This window comes from Mauremys reevesii, linkage group 5 (genome assembly GCF_016161935.1).
Source record: "Mauremys reevesii isolate NIE-2019 linkage group 5, ASM1616193v1, whole genome shotgun sequence".
Lineage (NCBI taxonomy): Eukaryota > Metazoa > Chordata > Testudines > Geoemydidae > Mauremys > Mauremys reevesii.
Genome location: NC_052627.1, coordinates 134,965,450 through 134,992,341, shown reverse-complemented (window position 1 = coordinate 134,992,341; position 26,892 = coordinate 134,965,450). Strand labels below are relative to the sequence as shown.

General features: G+C 42.3%; 1 protein-coding gene across 2 annotated transcripts in view; it reads right to left on the bottom strand.

Moving 5' to 3' along the window:
- The window catches only part of EXOC6B (exocyst complex component 6B), a 436,117-nt gene that overhangs the window by 142,819 nt on the left and 266,406 nt on the right, over positions 1-26,892 (bottom strand). For both annotated transcript variants that reach the window (XM_039540501.1, XM_039540502.1), the window contains exons 17-18: positions 19,230-19,364; positions 17,433-17,612 (exon numbers count right to left, since the gene is read on the bottom strand). In XM_039540501.1, coding sequence (XP_039396435.1) covers positions 17,433-17,612; positions 19,230-19,364 — 315 coding nt within the window. The remainder of the gene's footprint in view (positions 1-17,432; positions 17,613-19,229; positions 19,365-26,892) is intronic.

Genomic DNA, 26,892 nt, shown 5'->3' with positions numbered 1-26,892 from the left:
GAACATCCAAGCTCGGACTGCTGTCCAGAGCGTAAACAGAGTGGTGCACTGTGGGATAGCTCCCGGAGCTACTAAGATCCATTTCCGTCCACACATAGCCTAATTCGACATAGCCATGTCGAATTTAGCGCTACTCCCCTCGTCGGGGAGGAGTACAGAATTCGAACTAAAGAGCCCTCTAGGTTGAACTAATTAGCTTCCTGGTGTGGACGGGTGCACGGTTAAGTCGAATTAACACTGCTAAATTCGACATAAACTCCTAGTGTAGACCAGGCCTGTGTGTCTAATTCTGATGGGGTGGAAGACAAAAGCTAACTCCTCTGATCTTTAAAGGTGGCTCTGGAAGGGCCTAGCAGGTCTCATGACTAAGTGCTGGAGCTCCTAATGACAGTTTCAAATTTTCCATGTTCTGTCAAATGAAATCTATCCTGGGACATTCCACCAGATTTAAAGTTTAATTGAACAAGTTCTATAACAGAACGTTGTAAGATCCATTGTTCTTCAGCCTCAACTGTGAGGGGAAAGAAGGTCTAAGTAAGCCAGGAGAAAGATGGGACTGTTTTGCCAGACTGGTCCATCACAACTAGTTTTTCTTTGCCTATAAACATGAAGAGAGCTCAAGGTATCATCTGTTACTTTGCTCCTCACTGGTGCTAAAAGTTGCATGGCACAGATTGTTCTGAACATGCAGTTTTCTAATCCTTATAAACTGGCAATTGTTAAACCACATTTTTAATAGGTCAATAGCAGCTGTGCTAAAAGATGGCTAAGGGCAAGGACAACTGAATTCAATGGGAGCTTTGTCATTAACTCAATAGGTGCAGAACAAGGCCCTAAGTTCAAAGAAAGTTTGAATTTTTAATTCTTCCCATGTGCAAAGTCTTTGGGGAAGGAATTTCCCCATGAAAGAAACAACCAAGTCCTTTGCTTAGGTATGCCATGGTTGTGTCAACCTTATGGCTTGTGAAAAGAAACTCCTTTGGTTCCAGGACCCTGCAGAATTTCAGGACCTGATGACTAAGTCTCTTTCCCTTCTCAGGGGTTTTGCTCTATTCTCTAAAAGCTTGTTTGAAGGCAGAATGAATGTGGATGACACATTCTGTTTTGTTTGTGGATGGGTGATATTTGCCATTGGATTTAGCCCACTCACCCTTTTTTAATAGTTGGATTTCAGTGATGGCCACAACGTTCCTCCAAATGATTTCAAACCTACCTAGAAAAATAGAACCAAGCCTGCTTCTCTGGCTCAGATTTATTGGGATCCCTTTTTGGGAGTGGAGAGGCAAAAGGGATCTTGAGCCTCCATGCCCCTCGTCATCCTACATCTAACTGGAAAGGAAGTGGCAGGGAGACCGCCTCCTGGGAAGGACGACAGACAGGATGCCACTCCTTGCCAAGTAGCAAAGGGGTAGCCGTGTTAGTCTATAAGGTGCCACAGAACTCTGACACTCCTTGCAAAGTTACTTGATTTCTCACCTAAAAACCTGGATAAGACTCTGGACCTTTTCCCTTTAGAGAGAGAGAGGGGGACAATTTTTGGACTTAGCCCTGAAGAGTCGTTGATGGCTAAGGACAGTCTGGTTTGCTAACTCCCAAGACCTGGAAAGGACAGTAGATGCCCTGGTGGAGGTATCTCCAGAGGAGTTTTAGCTAGTCTGAGAAGAAGCAAAGAACAACAACAACAAAAACCCCTGTGCATGCTCTCAGTCTCTTCTCCTGAGGATCGGGGGTCTGCAGGCAGAGAGTAGTTGTGGCAGAGCACCCTTTAGGTGTTCCTGAGAAAAGGTCTCCTTGCAGATGGAGGAAGATTCGCTTCTTGACTATGACTTGCTTTCTTCACTCTACTGTGCCAAGGTGGGGAAGCAAGAAGGCAACGGAGAGATGGAACGGCGCTCTGTTCTGGCAATAAAGCCTCACACACTTTTATCCGCTAAAGGACAGTAGAGTTGCAAAAGGGGTGATGGGGAAATTTTGCTCCTTGCTACCTCAAAACCAGCTTTAAAATTTTAAGTAATGTGTAAATAATGACAACATTGAAAAGGGCTTTCTGGACAATTAGCAATTGGTATGTTACGACAGGTGTGCTCAATCTCTGCTCTCTTTATGTCACTGGAGGCAGAGAACCTGGTGCAAGCCCCAAAGGGGAACGGTTGAGCCCCTGGGTCCAATGGACAAATATGAGCTGCGTTTGCAGGAAGAGAGGTTCAGCCCAAAAGGCTCAGATTAGGGGAACAGGTTAGGACAAAGAAAAGTGGTTACAATCTTCACGTTAGTCTTCTCTGAAGAAGGGCTTCCTGTCCCTCTCTGCTCCATCCCAATACTCCTCTACATTTCCGATAGCAGCTTGAAAATTATTTTTTTAAAATCCCTCAGTTATTCTTGACTCACTGAAGATTGCAGGAACAGTGAGGGGACAAGGATCAAGATACCTCCTTCAAGTCGCCTCTGCCTCCGATACCCAGGGTTAGGCTCCAAGAACCCACCTCTCTCGGTCTGGAAGATAGGTCTGTGACCGTGAGTTTACTCATCTCAGTGCTGAATGAACTGGTCACACCATGGCACAGCAGAGTGATGCACCGATCAGGGAGCTTAACAGAAGACAACTATTAAAACTAAACATATCTAAACCTGCAGGACCAGATGACTTGCACCCAAGAATATTAAGAGAATTGGCTAAGGAGCTTCCTGAACCATTACTGAGAATTTTAAATAAACCTTGGAACACGAGGGAAGTTTCAGAGGAAAGGCAAAAAACTAATGTGCCAATATTTAAAAAGGTTAAAAGGGATGACCTGGACAGGGAGCCTGATGCTGACCCCCAGGCAAAATCATGGAAAAGTCAATATGGGAAGTGAGCAGCAAAGAATTAATTGGCATAATTAATGCCAATCAATGTGGTTTTGTGAAGAAGAGTTCATGAACCTGATATTTTTAGTGAGATTATAAATTTTGTTGCTAAAAGGTAACTGTGTGATATATCATCCTTTGACTTCTGTAAGGCATATGCCTTAATCCTGCAGGATATTCTGATAAAAAATTAGCACTACATAAAAATCAATGTAGACTATATTACATATATTTAAAAGTGGCTAATCATTAGATCTTAATGAGTAATTGTAAATATGGCATCATTAGCCAGTGAGGATGTTTCCAGATAAATGTTAGAGTGATCGGTTCTTTGCCCAGTGCTATTCCATATCTTTATCAATGATTCGGAAGAAAAACTGAAATCATTACTAGTAAAATTTGCACGTGATCCAAAGATTAGTGGAGTCGGTTGTACAGACTGATATGGATCACTTGGTAAGATGGCCTCATGTGAGCCACGTGTGTGTTAATACAGTCAAATGCATGGTCATACATCTAGGAACAGAAAACAGAGATCACATTTACAAGATGGGAGACATGGAAAGGACTTTGTTGACAAATTGGAAATGGTAGAGAAAAGAGCTACAAGAATGACATGAGGACTGGAAAACATGCCCTATAGTGCACTCTTCCTCTTAGCAAATACTGATTTCCCCACTCCCTCTATGCACTCCCTCCTCCGGTGCTTTTGTCTACTACTCTATATAGATTCATAGATGCTAAGGTCAGAAGGGACCATTGTAAGGATGAAGCAATGACTAGAGCACAAGGCTTGGAGTTCTTGGTTCTAGTCTAGGTTTTGCTACACATAACAGGCAAGCTCCTTAATCGGTTTGCTTCACTTTTGCCATCTGTGTATTGAAGAGTATCACAGATATTAAGATCCTAATGTATCAAAAGTTAGGACTCATTCTTTGAAATGCATTTTTTCCCCCACAGACTATCCCAAACAGACAAAAGTGGAGAATTAAGCTTTCTATTTATCTATCAATCAATTCCAGTGTAAGCTTTCTCCCACTAACCTGGCAATAAATCTCAGATGTAATCTCAGGTCTGAAACATATGCAATTCCTCCCCACCCCCATTATAAGTGGGGGCAACCTATCTGGAGACCTACCCAGTATGATGTGGGCTTAAACTAAAAAATGTCTTTAGCAGAAATGACTTTCAATCATTATCAACTTAGGCTCAGTAAAAACCAGTGACCTACAGGCAAACAAACACCTATAAAAGTAAACTACTTGACTATGGTCTCTAATTCCATCTAAAAAACATTAGAGGGATGATTTTTTAAAACAAACATCAGGCATGTAAATTGTGCACCTAATGTGTGTATATCTTCCTACTGTATTTTCCATTGCATGCATCCGATGAAGTGGGTTTTAGCCCATGAAAGCTTATGCCCAAATAAATAAGGTGCCACAAGTACTCCTCGTTCTTTTGACTATATCTTGGGAGCGATAAAACTAGGGACTTTAGTTTCATTGTTTCAGTAGATGAGGATGGATTTAAAATTTAAGATACGGAGCCCATTTTCTCAGGTAAGTGTTGTTCTCCTGACTATAAGACATGGGACCTGGAAGCATTTACATCACAACTGGCACTGACTGACACTCTCAATGCAAGTCTCAGCAGAGATGCTAAGGACTCAGCAAGCCATGGCAATGGAACTCCCTTCTCACCTTCTCAAGTGGTGCCTCCAGAACAGGGTTGACACACGCTGCCATGGCAGCATGAAGGAAACTCGCATTGCCTATTCTCCATGCTGTCAACTGGACTGTGGAGAAATAAGGGATTTCTATCTCATGAGCTGTCAATGACACTTTTCCACAGCACTAAATTCTTACACAAACAAAACTTAAGGAAGGAAGGTTTTGAGGATAAGGCTCCTGTCTCAGACTCAGGAGACAGGAATTCTATTCCTGGCTCCACCACAGACTCACTACATAGCCTCTATGTGCATCATCTTGCTCACTCGTATTACAGAGGGGACACTTACCCTGCCCCACTAAGGAGACTAAATTCATTCATGTCTGTCAAGTGCTTTGAGATTTTTGGATGAAGGTGCCAGGGAATTATTGGAGAAACACGAAGGTCCAACCGTTGGGGTCTCCAGTCACCTATGACTGAAAAGCATTTCAAATAAAAAAGACTGCATTTAATGAGTCTGTTTACATATGGAAAGTCTGAGGCCATCAACAATTCTTCTCAATCCCATTTACACTATGGAAAATATTTAGGAGAGTGAAGTCTTCCACTGTTCAACTAGACTCCCTCTTGTTTTCTAACTGGGTGAGACTTTCCAAATGGTTTGAAACAAATCAGACCCATACAAACATTACAAGGCCAGAAGGGACCATTGTGATCTAGTCCAACTCCTGTATCACAAAGGCCAGAGAACTTAGGCAAATTAATTCCTAGAGCAGATCTTTCAGAAAAACATCCAATCTTGATTTAAACATTGTCAGCGATGGAAAATCTACCACGACCCGTGGTAAATTGTTCCAATGGTTAATTACTCTCACTGTGAAAAATGTACATCTTATTTCCAGACTGAATTTGTTTTGCTCTATTGTCCAATCATTGGATCATGTTATACCTTTTTCAACCAGATAGAAGAGTCCTCTATTATCAATTTTTTGTTCCCCATGTAGGTACTTATGAACTCTAATCAAATCTTCCCTTTACCTTTTCTTTCTTAAGCTAAACAGATTGAACTCCTGAGTTTACCACTATTAGGAAAGTTTTCTAATCCTTTAATCATTCTCGTGGTTCTTCTCTGAACCCTTTCCAATTTATCCACATCCTTCTTCAACTGTGGAAACCAGAACTGGACACAGGATTCCAGCAGTGGTCACACCAATGCCGAATACAGAGGTAAAATAATCTCTCTACTCCTACTTGAGATTCCCCTGTTTATACATTCAAGGACTGCATTTGCCCTTCTGGCCACAGTGTTGCACTGGGAGCACTTGTTCAGCTGATTATCCAGCATGGCCCCCAAATCTTTTTCTGAGTCACTGCTTCCCAGGAGACAATTCTCCACTCTGTAAGTATGACCTAAATTCTTTGTTCCTAGATGTTGACATTTGCATTTAGATAGAAACACCCCCACTGCCCAATCATCATCAGTGAGCACCATTCCAAAACTAGAACCAGAAAAATAGATGACATTTTCATGATGCTCTTTTGTGACTTTTATTTTGTTCTGTATTTGCTTTGGGAGTAGTATTCTTTCCATTCGAAAAAGGCAGATTTTCCATTAAATACGAAGCAGCTGCCATATTGGAAATAAAATTGATGAAGTGGATTTTTTTCCCTAATGTATACTCAGAGAGCTCAAAACCATGTTTATTTTTTAAAAAGTAACCTTTATTACCTTAACTGGCAGACATTTTGCCCCAACAAACCAGCAGGAATATATTATAAAAAAACCGCAACAACTTTACGAAATGATCTTAAACTAAGTATTATGTGAAAGATTGACAGTACTCGATAATGGCGTTCTGTGTCCACCCACACAGCAGCTACTTTACGTGAAGTGGCACAAGCTTTGCCACACATTACCCCTGTCAATGTGACTAGTTCAGTCTCCATGTGTATTTAGACTTCTGACTATTTGCTGCGAATATTAGAAAGTGGGCAACATGGTTTTGTGATGAACACGTGTCTATTAGGAATGGGACTGAGACCTGACTTACGTCACTGATGGAGGCCAGACTCAAACTAGTGACTAGCACAGTATCCCATTTCCAATCCTGTGAGCCATCAACTCCCACTTGACAGAATTTCCTTTCTGAGCAGGGTTAGGACAGCTGGTTATAAAGGATCAGTGAACAATACGACCGGCACATAACATTTAGACTCATGTTACATTTTTATAAGAAACAAGTATGTCAATTCAAACACAGTTTAAAACATGTAAAAGTTACACTGGTAAGTGTGGAGGCGAAGGTATTTGGCTTGGAATTTAGCTTGATTCACTCCACTTATTACCACTCGCAAAATAAAATGGCAAAGGTCCTTCTGAGTTTGAGAATCAAGCTAAAACCATGTAAGCACCTTGCTTGCCCTCTATTGTATCTAATCTGGACTGTAAGGTCTCTTAAGAATAGACTTTTAAATTAAAAAAGCTAAGCACACTTACAGTGCTCCATAAATAATAATTAATCAGTCATTTCTATAGTGCTGACTATTACAGTATTTGATCACACAGATTGTTGTTGAAAAGAAGAAATTAAAATAGCACAAACTAATAACTCTTAGTGCAATTTCTGCGACAATACTGTGAAAAGGGATTCCAGAAACACCAACGAGAAATCTATTACATTTGAAGATCATGCTCCTTCCTCTAAGGCAGATTGGGCTGCTCCTGTGGTTACATGTAGCAAGATAGCTACGGCTTTTGAAGCAGATGTGGTGTTAATCAGCATTCCTTTTCACATGCACAAGGGCAGTCTTATGAGATTTAATGTGGCCAGTGCATGAAATAAGAGAAAAGCGTATAATTGCAAAGTCTATTGTTTCACTTAAATTTGAGCCTAAAGGGAAAACACTTCAACTCCCATTGAGGCTTTTGGAAGCTGTGCACTGGAAATCTGGTGCAGGAAACAACAAGCATGTTTGACTCCCTTACCTCTGGAGATCGGTTTTCTATTGCTAATTTCGATGTTTCATATGCCTGGTTTTTCTATTGCAAAACTTTAAGTATAACACAGTAATTTTTAAAAACCAAGTCTGTGAAGTGAACCCAAAGCCAAACATAGCCAGTGTAACTAAACAAGTGACAGCTAGGTGAATATGAACATGCTCGTTTAAAGGATTTATGGCACAGGGTATTTTGGCTTCAATTACTGTTCAAAGTACTGAGCGCACACAAGAAACCATGTAATTATAAGATAACTCTTTTTACCCAGCCTCTAGTTAACCAGCATTCCCCAGGTTAACCAAAGGTCAGTCTTGTCCCTGGATAACAACATACACCAAACATTACTGCCTTTCTTATACTCATTCTTCTAAAGGTTTTGGATTTCAAAACCCCTTTATAAGGACAGTAAAGTACCGGTAACACATGCACATCAAAGCAAAACAGGTGAAGCAGCCCAGCAGGGCACAACCATGTAAGTGATCCTGTTCCAGTCCACAATCTCCATCTCCCACGTCTGGTGGGCTTCAGGGGCAGTATGTCCAAACTCATGGGAGGTTTAGTCCTGCACCCATTCAACCCAATGACCGTTTTCGCATTGACTGGAACAGGAAAAGAATCAAGCCGGGGGAGGGAGACACACAGAAAAGAGTAGCCTGAAGACTGCATGGATGGTATTTCAGAAACTTTGCATTGTCTCACCTTCACTACAATATAGCCATGTTTGTCTTTGTGTCCCAGCCAAGTTACATAGAACCTCTAATTTTCATCTTTTTTTCTGTCCACACAAACATGCTCTAGCCATGTTATGGAAACCATGGCGTAAACCTAGCTGGTACCTAGATTAAAACATGGTTTCTCTCTGTCTATCGAGACGGACAAGAGGAAACCTTGTTATCTGGGACGACTATTGTCCACAGACACCTTTAAACCCGGTTTCAGGATTTCTGAAATGCTGTAACATTGCGCTATCAGATTTTATTTTAAAATAAATAATTTAAAAAATGCACACTGGGATTAGTGATCTGCTCGATCTATTAGTTCAAACTACCTACAGAACAAAAAATTAGAGGGTTACAGGGGAAAAAAAAATCGGTGACAGTTAAAAACAAATCAACTAAAAACAGTTTAGTAAAGCCCCACCATATGAAGGCATTCCTTCACTCCTCACACTTTGCAGGGGACTTACAAAGCTTATTTTTCACCGATTTAGCTTAATGACACTAATGCGCCCCTCTCCACAGGAAGCTGACTCCATAGCGGTCTAAGCACTGGATTACATTTAAAGAAAAAAATACATCTGGTTTCTGAATAGTGGAAGTCCTGAAAAGCCAGAAGCTGGACTTCTTGTCCCTTTAAGCGCACTGAGGATAACCCCAGGCTGGATCAAAAACAAGACAATAACCAGCACTGCTTCTTTAAATCTCATAGGAAGGGAGAGAGTCCTGTCATCACAGAGGTACCCCTCTGCTGCAGAGGCAGAGTATGCAGTGGCCATAGCACTCAGAGTCCCTGCTGATGCAAAGGATGAAGGACTGGGATCAGGAATTGAGCCATCGCTTTGATGGAATCTAGTCTCAAACTGCTTTAACAAACCACTTTCTTTTCAGAAGCTGGCCTTGATTTGAAACCTACGCACTGACTTAGGAACCCCCAGGTGTCTGAAGGCTGAAAGCACTCGAGACATAGCTATGCTCAGTTTCCAGGAAAGAGGGTATGTGCACCCAACTGCATCATGAAATGTCAATACAGGCAGCTTTAATAAAGAGCATGGGTTAAATGCAGAAGCTTACAGTTGGGGTAAATACTACAGCTTAATGTGCACTATCTTACACCAGAGAACCCGAGTAGGGCAGAATTGTGTCTACAGTAATGAGGTGCACTTGTTAACACGTGCCTTGGCTTGCAAACGTTGGAACAGAAAAAAACAAGGCAGCTAGAATGTATTTTGTTTGTGATCTATCCATGAAAATGTCTTAGTTTTTCTACTGAACATGAAAACAAGCATAAATGACAACAATTAGAGGCATCCATTGAACCAGAATGCAGGTCCTGGAGGTCTGCTTTGCTTTCTTTGTGCTAACTGCCCTAATCCAAAAAAGTGTGATCGTAACATCAAGAGCCTACACTACTCACTGAGAAAATATTCCAGAATTATAACCAGAGGGGAAGGTTTAGTAGTCTACAGCATCAGGTTGGGAATATCTAGACTCTGTGGAACCATAGGTTCAAAACCCAGCAGGGTCAACTCTGCCGGTCAGCTGTATAAGGTAAATATATACTGAGAAACATGCAGATTACAGTGTATGTGGGAGAGGATTTTTCAAATAAGATATTAAAAACAAAGGCCAAGTCTGCTAAGTGGCGATTAAAGACCCCATGGTACTTTTCGTCACAGGAATTTGCCCCAGTTTCTTTGGCTAAATGACCCCTCTCCCCATTATTGAGAAGGGGTAGCAGGCAATAAGTGTACCCCAGAGGTGACTGCATTTCAACAGCACTATGTATATATATATATAGAGAGAGAGAGATAAGTTTATGGAGGGGATGGCATGATGGGATAGCCTAATTTTGGCAATTAATTCATCTTTGACTATTAGCGGTAAATATGCCCAATGGCCTGTGATGGGATCTTAGATGGGTTGGGATCTGAGTTACTACAGATAATTATTTCCTGGGTGTCTGGCTGGTGAGTCTTGCCTACATGCTCAGGGTTTAGCTGATCGCCATATTTGGGGTCGGGAAGGAATTTTCCTCCAGGGCAGATTGGCAGAGGCCCTGGGGGTTTTTCACCTTCCTCTGCAGGGTGGGGCACAGGTCACTTGCTGGAAGATTCTCTGCACCTTGAAGTCTTTAAACCACAATTTGAGGACTTTGATAGCTCAGACACAGGTTAGGGGGTTGATACAGGAGTGGGTGGGTGAGATTCTGTGGCCTGCGTTGTGCAGGAGGTCAGACTAGACGATTATAACAGTCCCTTCTGACCTTTACATCTATGAGTCTATGATATTATTTACAATGTACTGGAACAAAAGGCAGCATTTAAATGTAGATCTTCATTAGTTCAGCAATTTGAAACGTGTTCATCTTTCGTAAGGTTGCTTCAACCCTGCCACTTGGTGCCAATATACTGCACTGCCTCAGCCTGTCATACTGGGATATCGGCCCAGGACAAAAAGCTTGGTCCTTGCTCTCTGAGCAGTGCTAGTGGGCTTTGGAGGAAGTCCTAGGTAGTCCTCCATGGCTAGAAGGCTGCTGCGGCCTTTGAAGCAGGTAAGGGATCCTGGCAGATTGGGTTTATGTGATAGCTCACTGCAGAGTATTCTTTCTGAAAGATGAAAGGGGGGAGGGATAGCTCAGTGGTTTGAGCGTTGGCCTGCTAAACTCAGGGTTGTGAGCTCAATCCTTGAGGGGGCCACTTAGGGATCTGGAGCAAAAATTGGTCCTGCTAGTGAAGGCAGGGGGCTGGACTCCATGACCTTTCAAGGTCCCTTCCAGTTCTAGGAGATTGGTATATCTCCAGTTATTACCTTATTATGCTGTGTCAATGCTATACTTACTGAACCGAGAGCGCCTTGTAGGTCAGGAAACCTGTTTCTTCACTGTGCTCCTACACGCTCTATTTATTCACTTTCTGTTGATAAATGGAGGAAAATGCGTACATTCTGGCAGCAGCGAAAGGGTTAAACTTCTACTCTGAAACACTAAGATTTAGGTTGCTTTTCTAGTTATCTTCACCCCTCCCAGAATACAGACCTTTTCTGGTTCAAATAACCCTCTAATATTTGAACTGCGAGCAGAACATACTGAATGCAAACAACACACAGTCATACTCACCGACATTGTAGAATGGACATCTACATCCCCCTACAGAGGACAACACAGGGAGTTTAAATCAAATGCATAAGAGAGCAAAGTAACAGCGTGAATGATAGTGAGGTGGGAGCAGTTCAGGAGTACCGTGATCATCTCCTACAACAAAGCTTACTCTTTAAACAAGACTCTCACTAAAGCGGTCACTTCAAGAACTTGACAGCATATTAAAGAACTGCACACACATTTAAATTGACACCCTTATCTCAGTATCTCACTATTATCTCAGTAATAAGCTATAACATAATGAAGTTTTTAGTGCTCATATTCTGTTTTCATGCCAGATATTTTCCACCGGGACAACATAAGATGAGCATCTTTCTTGACCAAAGCAGTCAAGGCTATGCTTACAATAAAACTCAGATTTGTCCTGTATTTACTTCCATGCACTGTTTTCCTTCTTTCAATATGTTATGCGGGAAATGTTTCATCTACTAAAGCAACATAGGAAACCATTTTCTTTACAAGAAAAATGTACCTCTCTTTTAAAGTTCTCTCTACAAAACATGTGAACTGCCAGGATCACTGAGTTTATTTGCAACAGCAAAGAGATGTCGATACAGCTAATGGGGCACTGGACAAAGCCTCCCAAGCAAAGAATCCAGAGAGTTTACACAGTTACAGCTGAAATCTGTGTTCACCATCTGGCAAAAATAAACACACAGGAAAAGACTCCCTGTGCAAAGAGTTCATGCTGAATTGCTTGAGACTGGAAAGGTTACAGTTGTACGATTGCTGAAAGATTACTTCCCTTTCCCAGGTCACTGTCACCTCTTGGCCTCAGCCGATTACCTTCCAAAGGAGGTTATCAAGATACAAGACTAACAGAGGATTAAAGGAAACTTAAAATAAAAACAAAACACACCCCTTTCCCCAACTCCCCTCCCCGCCCCCCAGCAAAAAAACATCCTTGCTTTGTTAACCTGACAGCTCATTGTAGGTGTTGACACAACTCTCCATCTTTGAAAGGCTTAAAGTCAACAAATCAGTGTGTTTGGAGTAGCCTTGTCAATGCGATTTACATTAGCTTGTCTAACAAGAAATAAAAACAACCATCAGCCATCTTGGACAAAAGGCTTTTTCATTCATTCTTTTTAAAGTGTTTTGCACAAAATATTAATCTATTTAAACTGTGGCCCTGGGCTCTCTAAAGAGCAGGGAAGCCACCTTTTTCTTTTAGCAAAGCATTTTATTTAAACTTTTACAGAAGGCGAGTACACTACCTTACCAACAGTGAGGCAGGCAGCATATCGTAAGTAACTTGCACTTGCTAATTCAGAAAGGAAAGGCCTCAGGGCCAAATGTTAGCTGTGCTTTTATTTCCAATAACGTATTATTTGTTTTGAGCTGTTTAGTGCACTTAGCAGACCATTTTTAAATTGTGGCTCTAAACCACCATGAAAGTTCTGTGCTGTGGTGTTATGTGCCAGAGTCTCGATGGCTTAACCATGAACTCTTCACCCTGCAACATGTGCTAGAGACATGCTCGTGGGTCCTGGCTCCAATTTGCAGCCCTGCATTTGCCATCTTCCCTAACTAGCAGAATGTTAGGAAGAAATGCAAATATGTCCTTCCCTAAGCAGCTCTGTCCGTGCTAGCCATCAATACACTAATCGATACTACAGAAATCTACATCTAAAGCCAAAATGCTGTCAAGGATGAGAGCAAAAAACCAGAATCCAGGGAATTCAGAATTTAAGGAAATTGCCATTTTCCTGAGAAATACCTGCTACTGTTTCGCTCTCACCCAATCATGAGAGATGATGACTCAGTAGAAACTACAATAGACACTTCCCTCCCATCATCCCCTGTGAAGTCCAAGCTGACACTGTAGAGTTGAAACTGCAAAATACAACTGCCATTTGAATGTATGAGAACAAAGGAGACTTTCAAAGTTCTTTTTAAATTCTACTAACTTGTAATACTTTGGTTCAATATTAAAATTTCACCTTACAACTATCGTGAAAGTTTAGGGTCTCTTGTGGATTCAAATCAGAATTGCATGACCAAAGCCCAGCTCTCAGACCAAAATTTACCCTGCGTACTGTTCAGAGTTACCATTTAAATTTTTTCAGCAGAAATGTTGACTTGAGGTACCCGGGTTCTGCAAGTAAATCTGATCTGCTGGATGCTTAGAGCCCTGACTCTGCAGGGACTTCTATACACAGGAACAGTCCCATTTAAGACAACGGAACTACTCACATGCATGCTGTTAAGCAAGTAAATAGGTCTTTGCAGGACCAGGGCTTTGTCTCGAGGTTATACTTCAGGTCTGGTCCTTTTTGTGTAACTTTTGTGTCGCCTTGGCAAAATTCTGTATGCCCAGGGTGAGTTTCTTTGATCAGCAAGCAAAACATTACAGACTTTTATTTAGGATCATCATGATGAAAGGCAGGCAAGTTGCTTTTGAGTGTGGGCTGGTAAATTTTCATGGCAATTTTCAAGGCGACTTTAATGCTTACCATTTAACCTGTCGCTTGCTATTAGTCATTTCCAGAGACTGATGTTGATTTTTCTTCTAGTGAATTTGAAAAGTTAAAAAAAATTAGTGGAGAATATTTGTGATGTTTTTAATCGTGTGAAGTCAGTAACTGTGAAAGGTGCTTGATTGACAACTCTGGGAAACAAAGGAACCACAGAAAAGGAGCAAGATGGCCAGGGAAAGGGGGCTCTTCCCTCAACATGTCTCAACCCTGTTTTGCAGGGCCATCTCTAGCAGTAAGAGGATAGTTCACTCTCCATGGACCACTCAATCTTTTACCTCTCTTATTAAACCGCTAACAGCGTGCAGCCATGGTGGTAATTCGGGGGGACAAAATTGAGACTGCAAACTCTCTTCACACAATGCACCAACACTCATCCCATGCAGGGCCGGCTCCAGGCACCCGCGCAGCAAGCAGGTGCTTGGGGTGGCCAACGGAAAGAGGCAGCACGCCCAGCTCTTTGGCGGCGGGTCCCTCCGTCTCTCTCGGAGGGAAGGACCTGCCGCCGAATTGCCACCGAAGAATGAAGCAGTGGTGGTAGAGCTGCCGCCGAAGCGCCGCCAATCGCGGCTTTTTTTTTTTTTTTTAATGCCGCTTAAGGCGGCAAAAATGCTGGAGCTGGCCCTGATCCCGTGGTAGTAATACTCGGTCATTAATGACTTGGACTGGATTCAAAGCAACAAGCTAGAGGTGAAAGGCTCTATTATTCCTTTACAAATACTCTCATATATACCTACCATTCATCTTTTTTATTTAGTTGCTTTCTCTTTCATCCATATTCTTCTACAAAGTACATACTGCTTTTGTGTTGCTTCTACATACTGCTTTTATATTGTTAGACTTGGGATTTCTTTCGTGCATAACGGTTGACGTTTTATTTGAAAACAATAAAAAATACACTTAGAAACAAAGCAAAATTATGGGATCAATCAAGAAAACCCAACAAGAATGGGACAGAAAAGAGACCAAGGCTAACAATGGAGTCAATATACTTTAAAGATTTAAAAAAAAAAAAACAAACCAGGATGTATACAATGTCACAATTCTCCCTGTCTTTAACATTGGCTACAAGTCACAGAGGAACCCTCGAGCAATTTAGAATGAGTGCACATTCACACTGTTCTTGTAAAGAACATAGCTTTGAAATATTAAAAATTCCACACCCACCTCCCCCTACAAACTATTTAAGCCAGATCTGCAGCATTACAAATCACACTTTTAGATCTGATTAACTATCTCCCATACTTCCTTAAGGCAGTTGTGAGGATTCGTTTTTGTATGATGCTTTGAGGATAAGGTGCTATATATGTGCTGGCTCAATGCTGTTAGCTTGTTGCCTGGCATCATCACTATTAGGAAAGGCAGCGTCACTTTTTAAGCAGTTGGGTAGTTTTACATCTCTTAGATTGATAGAGAGGCTGCTTCTACCCTCCTCAATCTTTTTTTGGAGTAAGCAGATGCCCTCCCTATTCCCAAAACAATTTTGATTAATTTGAAAAGGAAACAATGTTTTAAGAAAGATAAATCACCATAGGTCTATCTCATAAATCACTGCGGGCACGTCTTTCCTTCTTCACAGCCCCACGTTAGCCATGCTTAATGCTTCGGTGAAAAGATACCTTGTCAATCAGGTCTACAGCAAGACAACACAGAAGCTGAAGATGAACAAAGAGGGAGTTTCTCCCCTTATTGGAGGGGGCGTGTGTGAAAGGGTTGAAGGGGAAGGAATATGTTGCAATGATTTTGTGGGCACTTAAGTATTTAATTTCCCAAATTCCTACAAAAACATGCCTCTTCTTTCACCCCAGGAGCTCATGTATTAAAAACACCAATAAAGCATCCAGAATAAACTGAGAATGTATGAGTTCTGCTTACTTTTTACTGTACCATCTCTACCTAGCAAAAACTTACTATTGCTACCAGCTAACTAAATTACTCCACTAGTTCAAGCAGTAGAGGTGTGCGCTATGGAGCTGAAGGTCCAGATTCAAAACCTGATGACAACCCATGGTAGAGGTCACTGTACTTATAGGAGACATCTAGTAGTTAAAGAAACCAAATGGGAGCCAGCAATCCCCAAATTCTAAGCCTGGTTTGACACAAGTCCCTGTCTGGCCACGGACACGCCACTTCCCTATCTGCGCTGCAATATGGGATGGAAACATAGGTGACCCAAAAGGAAGAGATGGGTGAAAACTCTCCAGTCTCTCTCCACCACAGCCCAAACTCTCCCTCCAAAGTTAGTTGTGATGCTTAAACTTCCCACCTCATTCACAGTGGTGTCTTCAAATCTGATTAACTGGAACAAATCCTTCTCACCATGCCGCTGGCTGTTTCTCCATCCCTAGGAATCAGAACTAATTCCTTCCCAGCTGTCAAATCTTCTAGACACCACAACAAGGACCCTTATGGGAGCCAAGATGCCGTAGGCACAGGATTTCAAAAAGGTACCACTAAGGCTTTGGCTTTAATATTGGCTAAATGACACTGACGAGTGGTCTAAAACCTTTGTAGTAGATCAGTCAGAGGGATGAACAAGCAGGATGAAGTTAAGACAGAGAGAACTACAAATGCTTGAGTCAGCCTTTTTAGTCTATATCACAGCTGATGAAATTTAACAAACTATGTGCCCAGATGCCACTGAGTTGGGCAGCTACCAGAGTGAATAAGTAGTAAAATGAAAGAGTGAAAAGAAGGAGATGGAGAAATTGAAATGAGGGTTAAAGATAAAGGTAAGGGAGGAAGTAGGGATAGGAAGAAGCAGTCTAGTGCTATTAGGCGATATGCAACAAAAAAAGCTAAATATAAGTTCTATCAACAATTGTATAATAAGGATAGAAGGAGATTAGCGAATCTCCTGTAATAGAAATAGGTTTTTCAATGGTTTCGACGTTTCAAAGTTCTACTGATGGAAAATATTAACAGGGACAAATCCATAGGACCCAAAATAAATTTTAACAAGAAAGGAGTTCTTTGCGGATAAGTGAAAATGCCTGATTATTAAGTTTACTTTATTATATAGGATATTATACTCTAGCAGGTCAATAACAGAATTCAATGGATAACGGGATGATGTCTCTAGAAATAAGTAAATGTAGGTGTACTGTAAACAGAGAAAAAGCTACTCTCTTCTATTTGATGCAGAGCTGTATTTTGAAGAGGGGGCATTATAAGCACATTGTTATAAAATATGAAAGGCAAAATATATTCTCAAACATGGTACCTTTTTTTAAATAGTCACTTAACACTGATTAAAATAAAACTATAACCCAGTTACTTAAAATCAAATTTAAACTGAGTACCTCGTTAATTATATCCCTTACCGTATTTTTTAAATCAACAGCTCTGTATGTTTCTCTCAGTCTTTAAGGAGCGGGTTTGAGATCTCCCTGAGGGATCCTGACTTCTGATAACACTTGAAATGCCTTATTTGAAAAATCAGTTCTGTTCATGACAACAGCACAATGTATCATTTACACTACACTTCCGAGGTAAAGTTCTACAGTAGCATCAGAACCCCCAGGCACTCCCAGTTTTCAAAGAAAGAGACCACTGTCACTTACAGGTAGGTGTGTGAACACAGCAAAGGTGCTGCGCAGGAAAGCAATGAGATCTACCAGGTAATCGCTGGCTTTGCTGCCCGGGTCAGCGGCCATCCAGTCATAATCTGCCAGCTGCAAAAACTGGTCTATCTTCTGGTTCAGATGAGTGTAAATCTCTTCCTCTGCAGCATGGCGGGCATCCTGGGAAACAAGAGAAGACTCCTTAAAATGGGATGGGAATGAAATTGGCCCACTTAGTGTACAGCGCATGCAGTACTATGCCCCGGTTCAATTCACTCTACATTAGTAAGGTAACAAGATGTGGTGTCACAGTCATGGTTTGTTCCTCATTGGCTTCCCTTTCTAGTCCTACATGCTGTGTAGGAGATCTTCCTTTTTTCTGCCAGTCTAGCTGATAATGCTTTTGCATTCTCCCATTAGTGGCTCTGTTCCCTTTTCTAACTGGGTAACAATGCTATTTACTTGCAAGTCAAAGCAGGAATGTGGGCTTGATTTCAGTCTCTTACGTTCACAGAAAAATAGTAATTTCTGAATGCACCACATAGTCCTTCCAGTTATTACCTGCACCTAGCAAGAGGTTTCCATCCACAAGGAAATATTATTCTGGAATAGCCATGTAGAGAAATGCATTAGCAGAACCTATGCTCAGTACTTATACCTAGGTTATTTATATTGAACGTTGGTCTGGATGAGAACTGGTTAAAAGTTAAGCTCTGGGACAGGCTTCCAAGGGAGGTTGTGGAACCCCCATCATTGGAGGTTTCTAAGAACAGGTTGGATAAACACCTAATAGAGGGGGCTGGACTCGATGACTTCCCAGGGTCCCTTTCGGTCTGACATTTCTATGATTTCTATTATGGTTATAGTCTTCTTATAGCTTAAAAATTACAACTGTGAAAACGTATGGCAAAGAGAACTGTGAAGCAAATAACTGCTCTCAAGAATAAATGCAGAAAGCTGTGATCTAAGAGAATGTTGGCTTGAAATTTGGTGGACATGGTCAAATTAGCTCAGCTGCGTCCATGGCTGATGTACTGTAGGAAAGCCAAACCCAGCAGTGTCCTCCAGACTGCTGCTGCTGCTTTACCATATAAATGAAAAAAAACGGCAGTGATGTTTTTCCAGCATCCTGCATGTTGTCTTCCCTGTACTACTACCCTATTGATACTAGTTCATCATTTCACAGAGAAAGCCCAGGCCTGGGTAGCTTTGCTCTTTGGGGAAAAGTCACTTATCTGTAATTTGTGTTCTCAAAAGCTAACCCATCCATATATTTTTGGTGCGGTAGTATACGTCCCACTATTTGCTTGTATGAGGGACTATTCGCTAGGGACACTAGGGGCTGATAAAATGCCTCAGTAGTGGCAAACACTTGTTGATGATTTAGTTTGGCAGCTTTAGAATGCTACGGCAAAAAGGCATTTGTGTCGGTCACATGCACAAACTAGGAAAAACTCTACCCTACCTTTTGGAACGTTACATATGTGACTAATCTGGAAGTGACTCATTTGTTATTGTTTTTCTTGCTGCTTTGTTACTGTAGGGTTGATGATAAACACTAAATTGCTGATGACGGGTTTTTTTGTTTTTAAAGAAAGCCGTATTAAAATAATTTGAAAAACGACACACTGAAAGGATTGCACAGACTTTATAAAATGATTAAGAAGATTAGTGTGGACGTTTCCAAACACATTTCACAGCACAAGATTATTTGTGGAGCATGCACAACTCACAAATGGTGTATCTACAGTCAGACATAATGCACAAAACACTCCTAGGTTACTATGATTTTCTCACCTTGAAGGTGGTAGTGCCATAGAGTTTGGTAGTATGGACAGTCTCTGGGAGTACGTTGGTGATATTGGTTATGAATTCTTCTAGGAACTTGCAGGATTTCTCCAAATGAGTCGTATTTATAATAATCTGCACAAGCTGTGAAGGCAAGGAGATGTGTCAGGTGTGGTTGTGTTTTTAAAGTAAGGGGTATGTCGGATTAATGGATGTCAAACCAGGGTGATCTGTTAGCATGCCGACACTGCACAAACATACTGTACACCCCACGAAAGGCTACAAAAATATTGTCCTGTTTTAACATATGAAATTTAAATAACAGCTCACACTTGAGAAAGTAATTTCCCATGACTTTTGCTAATACCACAAAAGACGATAAATAATTTTATAAACTCATTGTTCATTTTAGTACCGTTCAAATACTATTAAAATACAAAGGGTTACAGAAGATAACATATTTCTGGTCTGACATGGTATCTGTTAATAAACCCTAAATACCCTATATTCTTGAGCGACAGCTCACAAAAATCACACAGTGGCATTTAGAAATGAAGCCGGAGATGGTTTGGTGATAACTATGAACTGATAAAATGCCTTAGCAAAAGACCAGCTGAAGTTCATGCAGCTCAAGCATTGCAAGTTTAGGGCAAAATGACCTTGCTTTTGCCTCTGATTCATTCACAGATAATTATTTAACTTTGAAAATAACTTATTTAGTTCCTCATTCACATTCACTGCTCAAGCAGGAGCCCGGTCTTCTTGCAAATTGCCTCACATATTTCAGATGCGATATAAGCAATAATGGAAAGGTTCCAAGAACTTGCCATTTAACCCCGATATCACACTAAAATATCTTCTGGGCCATTTGTGCTATTTTGCTGGAACATTAGAATTCTAAAGTGACATATTAGAGACAAAAGGAAGTGGATTTAGGACACCTGGAGAGAGTGCGCGCACTTTACTAAAGTTAGAACATTGACCTGTAAGTATTCAAGATCATTTGCTTTCAAGCGCTAACAATTCAGAAATAGGCAAAGTCATATTTGATAGGGTGCTACTCCCTCTCTCCCTTTGCCCACACAATACTTCTTAATTAGGTTATAATTGATTTTTACAATTCAAATCACACAAACCTTCACACCAAGTTTCAGTAATACCAACTAGGCTGAATAGATGTGCAAAAATGAGCAATTCCAATTCCTCTTGTTTATTACCCAGGCGTCTCGCATTGGTGTATAGGCAGGTAAATAACTTCTCATCACACCCCTTGATGACAACTAATTTTACTCTCATCAACTTGATTTTATTCTAAGTGAGTTCACGTTTGTTCCCCCTTTTTATCTTCCCATTTTGTTGTTAGTTTAACACCTTCTTGATTAGTCTAGCCAGCCTGTGCCCTAGAAGATTGATTCCCCTTTTACAGGGATGGAAGAGGGCATCCAAACTGTAGAACTCATTCTCCCCACAGAAAAGTGGACCAACGTTCCACAAAATCAGACCCCCTCTAATTTTACACCACTTATCTAGCCAGCAGTTCACATCCAGAATCTTCTGCCTTGTGTCTTCCTTTGTTCATGGGACAGGAAGGATCTCAGAGAAGAGCTCTTGGACAGTCTTCTCCTTCCGCATCCTTCTGAGTTCTTGGACGTCATCTACTATCTGTGAGGTATCTTGCCATGTAGCGTCATTAGTGCCGATATTCACCATCGTCTTCAGAAGCTTACCCAATTTTAGTCACATCCCAGGTCTTGGCTCCGGGAAGACAGTACACCATCCCATTGTCCAGCTGGGTCTTGCAGAAAACATTCTTTTCATTCTTAGTACAGAATCCCAAACAAGGATTGTCTGTCTTCACTGGACGGTTGGAGATATTTGTGGGCAAGTTTGATTGTCTTGTGGGTTGGGCTGAGCAGCCATACTCAGGTACATCTCATTTGCTTTCCATTCCATTCAGCCAGCTGGATCTTCAGAGATATTCTGTACAGATTCCACACGGAGGACCTGCTAATGATTGGATTCTTCTAGCTATGCAGAATTCCTCCTAGTCCTTTTCCCTCTGGTAATCACAATCTGCGCCCATCCTCATCTGCTTCCAGACATGCAGAATGCTCCCTGTGTCTCTTGCCTCGAGTGCTTATGAAGTGGCAAGCTTACTCTCCAGTTTCCACACACACTGGGTCCTTGATAGTCAATTCCTTTCTTCCGTGAATCTGTAGGGGTGAGGCTTTTCAAATCTGGTTGTCCAAATTAAACAAATGATAGCTCTTTTCTCCCCCTCTTGTAATCCCTTGTGTTCCTTCTATGCATTTGCTTAATCCTGCTCTTTACTGCTAATGGCTGCCCCATGGTCCTTTGGTCTCTTGGTGGGAGATCAAAGCACATATGGTTTTAATCGATGCTGCACAAATCAACAAGGTGGGGGGGGTTCACTGTCTCCAATGCAGTCTGGTTAGTATTGCATCCGACGAAGTGGGCATTCACCCACGAAAGCTCATGCTGCAAAACATCTGTTAGTCTATAAGGTGCCACAGGATTCTTTGCAGTATTTATATGGTATATCAAAGTGATGAGACATCTCAATTTACCAGGCTCAGTCCCACAGGCCTCCACCATGTTCCTACAAAAACCACTTCTATAAACTGACCTGGTACTTACCGTACATTAACTGTGGTCCTTTGAGATATTTGGTCAGTGTGGATCCCTCTTATGGTGCACATGCACTCCAGGCATGCAAGATCAGAATCTTTTGAGCAGCACTGTCCACTGGGGCTGTGATTGTGTCCTGCATGTCCTCGTGCCCCCTCACCCAAGGGCATGTAAGTAGAGTGGCCCTGATTCATTGCTAATTCAAAATCCCAGAGAGCTGGATAATGAAGGCGATGGGATGGAGAGTGGCTGTGGAATCCACATGGGTGAAACGCCTTGGAGATCTACAGTTACCATTATGTAAATGACCTTTCCTTTTTGAGTCTTCGTCTATGTGGATCTTACTTGTGACAACTAGTTAGCTGTTCCTAGATTAAAAGGACACAGGTCTGAGGAGTCTTACTGCAGCTAACTAAATAAGGATTGCAGAACTGCTCTCCTGAATTTAGCATCTGATCTAGTTGCTAAATCCAGGGCGCAATGCTTGGTAAAGGTGTGGACTAAGTTGTATGTGAGCCCTGCAGAACTCTGATACAGAACATTTATTAGGCACATAGAGGAGATTGTATGGCCTCTAGCTGAGTGGACCCTGATGCTGCCTGAGGAGAGGGGCATATCTGTTAGTTGGTAATGAATTGTGATGCACCGAGTGATCCACTTGGTTAATATCTGGGAAGAGATGGCTTGACCTTTCACAGCCTTTTCCAATGCCACAAATAAATGGGATAATTTCCTGAATGGCATGGTCCTGTCTAACTGATAAAGAAGGGCTCTGGAAACATCTGAAGTATGGAGCTTGATTTTTCGCAGGTGTGAATGTGGTTTGGGGAAAGAAAACAGTGAAGCTGGTGGTTTGCTTTAAATGAAAATCAGACACCATTTTGGTAAGAAAGTTCTGATGACGTCTCCGCACACCTTATCTCTAAGGAAAAGAGTGGAAGGGGTATCTGCTACTGATGTTTCCTCTGCAGTATGGGGCACCGTTCATTTGAAGGTTTAAACTAGGGTAAATGGTGAAATCTCTGCAAATTGAAGTCTTTAAACCATGATCTGAGGACTTCAGTAACTCAGCCAGAGGTTATGGGACTATTACAGGGGTGGGTGGGTGGGTGAGGCTCTGTGGGCTGCAACATGCAGGAGGCCAGACTAGATGATCATGATGGTCCCTTCTGGCCTGAAAGTCTATAAGGCTATGGCTACACTTAAACTTCAAAGCGCTGCCGCGGCAGCGCTGGCCGCGGCAGCGCTTTGAAGCGCTAAGTGTAGTCAAAGCGCCAGCGCTGGGAGAAAACTCTCCCAGCGCTGTCCGTACTCCAGCTCCCTGTGGGGAATAACGGACAGCGCTGGGAGCGCGGCTCCCAGCGCTGGGGCTTTGATTACACTGGCGCTTTGTAGCGCCGCAATTTGCAGCGCTGCAGAGGGTGTGTTTTCACACCCTGCTGCAGCGCTGCAAATTTGTAAGTGTAGCCAAGCCCTAAGATGTTTAAATCTTGCTATCTCTTCTGGCTGAGGGGACAGCCATCACAAAAGTGGTTCTGAGAATGAAATGGTGTAAGGAGTACTTGGATAAGAGTTCACTGGGGAGTTCCAGGAGGCCCATAAGAACTACATTAAAGTCCCAGGAAGAAGTGGACTCTCAAACCAGCAGAACTGTATCCACATGGACCCTGACAGAATTAATGGGGAGGTCCGATAGCTTAAGAAGATGTAGTCCAAAATCCTGGGAATAGGAATTAAAAGGATGAGACCATGTCATGAAGCTCAGATGGAAAAACCTTTCCACTTTGAACTGTAGATTGATCTGGTTTCAAAAGGGCTTCCTGCTCTACATTAGAATTTTCTTGGACCTCTACAGAGCAATCCCTGTCTGTAGTGCTCAGTCACCAAACCTCCAACCCATCGGATGTAAAAATGTTGGGTTTGGATGGATAATTTGTCCTTGATTCTGAGAGTGTACATCTAGGAGATCGGTGAGAGATCTCAATAGCTATGTGGACATATGCAGTAGGTCTGTGAACCAATACTATCTGGACCAATAAGGGGCTCTGAGTACTACTGTGACCACATCCTACCTGATTTTCCTTATGATCCTGGGTATCAAGGAAATGGGAGCAAAGGCACAGAGAAGATTGAGACTAAGGGGTTCAGAAGGCATCCTGGAAGAAGCCTGCACTGGTGCCTGCTCTGGAACAGAATAGTGGACGTTTGTTCTTGGTGGTGGTGAACAGATAAATTCTGGGGGAGCCCCATCTGTGGAATACAGGTTTGAGCATGGAGTCTTTCAGTGACTGAGTCCTCATGAATGGTTGAGATGAATGGCTGAGTACTGCCTGCTCTGGAAATCCACCAAATTGTTGTTTGCTCCTAGTAGGTGAAGAGCCATGTAAGTTTTCCCATGAAGATAGCTTGATTGGTTGACAGAAGGAATGGAAAGGGCACCCCCTTACCTGTTAATATAAAACATTGTGGAGGGGTTGTCTGTCAGGATCTGCACCACTATGGTTCATTTCAGAAGCAGTAGAAACGCTCCACAGGCTAGTTCAAATCACCCAGAATTCCAGATGGGACTCTGAGCCATTCATCTCAACCGGGGAGGTGGGGGGAGGAGACTTTCTAGAACCATATGCTTTGAATCTAGGTGTTTTAGCTGGGTCCCCCAATCTGCTATAGAGACATCTGTAATCAGGGTCACTGTGGGAGACCACCATTTTGGGGCCTTGTCCAACAGTCCAGAAAAGCTTGTGGAGTAGTCCGTACCACGAGATAAGTGGGCTTATGATGTTTAGTTGATTGCAAAACAGACCTCAGGCAGCTCCTGAGAAGGCAGAGGCAAAGTCTGGCAAAAGTGCAGGATGCCATGTGACCTAATAGTTTGATGTTTGCACTGTAGGTCTCTGTGGAAGCTCGAAAGCTTGTCTCTTTCACCAACACAAGTTGGCCCAATAAAAGATATTACCTCATTCACCTTGTCTCTCAGAGATTCTTGCTGCTGTTGTAGGGTTTCCCCCGAGGTAGGACATTAGGGATGTGATGATCTGAAACCTGTCTAGATGGAGATATGCCTCCAGCTTGGAATCAAGAAGAGCCCCTATACATTCTATGGACAGAAGTAAGGGATGACCCAAATAGCCCGAGATAACTTGCTTTAATATGGAAATATAACCCCTTCTGACTGCACACCCCTAGTTGTCACCTACCACCCCACACTGGAACCCATATGGGGTATCATTAAACAATTACAACCCACTCTCGACTGGGAAATAAATCTTTTCTGGATCTCTTCTTCTGGCCTTCAAACAACCCCTCAACTTCTCCAAGTTCACCATCAGAAGCAAGCTCCCCAAAGACCAGGATACGCCAATTCAAAGCAGCACCAGACCCTGCCAGAACAGATGCAAAACCTGCAGACATATCACCACTGCTTCAATGATCAACAGTCCCCCTACAACTCACCTTTCAAGATCCACAGATTCCACACATTCCTATCACAACACACGGTGTACCTCAACCAGTGCACAAAATGCCTACAACTCACCTTTCAAGATCCACAGATTCCACACATTCCTATCACAACACACGGTGTACCTCAACCAGTGCACAAAATGCCCTATCACCTGTGGTTGAACACTTTTCACAAGGCAAACACTCTATATCTGACCTCATCAGTCCTCATCCTCCAAGGAAACCTGCACAACACCTTCAAAAGACAAGCCTGGGAGTTTAAATTTATAACTTTGCTAGACACTAAACATCAGGGCCTGAACAGAGACACTGGATTTATGGCTTATTATAACAATCAATAACCCACTAAATTCCCCCCAAGCTGCCTTTTCCCCCTCTTTACTTCCTTTCCCCCCCATAACTGGAGGGGTGTTAATGGGCCACTTCACCTTGAATGGCCCCTAGAAATGTGTTAACTACTTATGCTAAACAATCTGCTCCACCTTATATTTAGCTGTGACACTGAGTAGGTTTCACAGATCTGAAGAAGAGCTCTGTGTAAGCTCGAAAGCTTGTCTATCTCACAAACAGAAGTTGGTCCATTCTCACTCAGTCCTAAAAATGGAATATGCTGAGGAGTGTGGACAGGGCACTGGATACACCCTATGGGGATTTCTCTCTCAGAAGCCAGTTGTCCAAGAATGGGTACATGGGTATGCCTTGCTGTCTCAGACAGACTTCCACTACTGCCACCAAACATTTTGTGAACACTCTTGGGACTGCAGAAAGGCTGAAAGGTATTGGTGGCGGTTGTGTCCCATTGTAAACTGGAGATATTTTCTGTGGACTGGATGAATTGCTATATGAAAATAAGCAACCTGATGGTCAAGAGACACAAACCAATGCTGAATTCCTAGAGAGGGGACAATGGAAGCTAGCTAGTATCACTATTCTGACAGTCTGCGCATGAATTTGCTCAGTTGCCTTAGGTCCAGGACACGATGCATCCCTGCTTTTTTTGGGGGGGCGGGAATATGAAAGTAGAAAGAATAGAAACTCTCCCCTCTGCGCTCCTGAGGTACTGCTTCTATTACTCCTAGTTGAAATAAGTAAGATGGGTCTCTGAAGAGCAAAAGGGAATGGGATGGGTGAGGGGACAAGAACAAGAAGCAATGGTCTCAAGCTGCAGTGTGAGAGGTCTAGGTTGGATATTAGGAAACACTATTTCACTAGGAGGGTGGTGAAGCACTGGAATGGGTTACCTAGGGAGGTGGTGGAATCTCCTTCCTTAGAGGTTTTTAAGGTCAGGCTTGACAAAGCCCTGGCTGGGACGATTTAGTTGGGGTTGGTCCTGCTTTGAGCAGGGGGTTGGACTAGATGACCTCCTGAGGTCTCTTCCAACCCTAATCTTCTATGATTCTAGAGGCAAGGGCTGGAATTATATAGAGTTGACTTTCGTAACAAATGCCCATTGGTCTGAAGTAATTCAAGCCCATCCTGAGGAAAACGATAAAGGCAACAATGAAAAACAGAGTAAGGAAGGTCCTCAGGTGGCACCGGTACATGGCTCTCTCCAGGAATG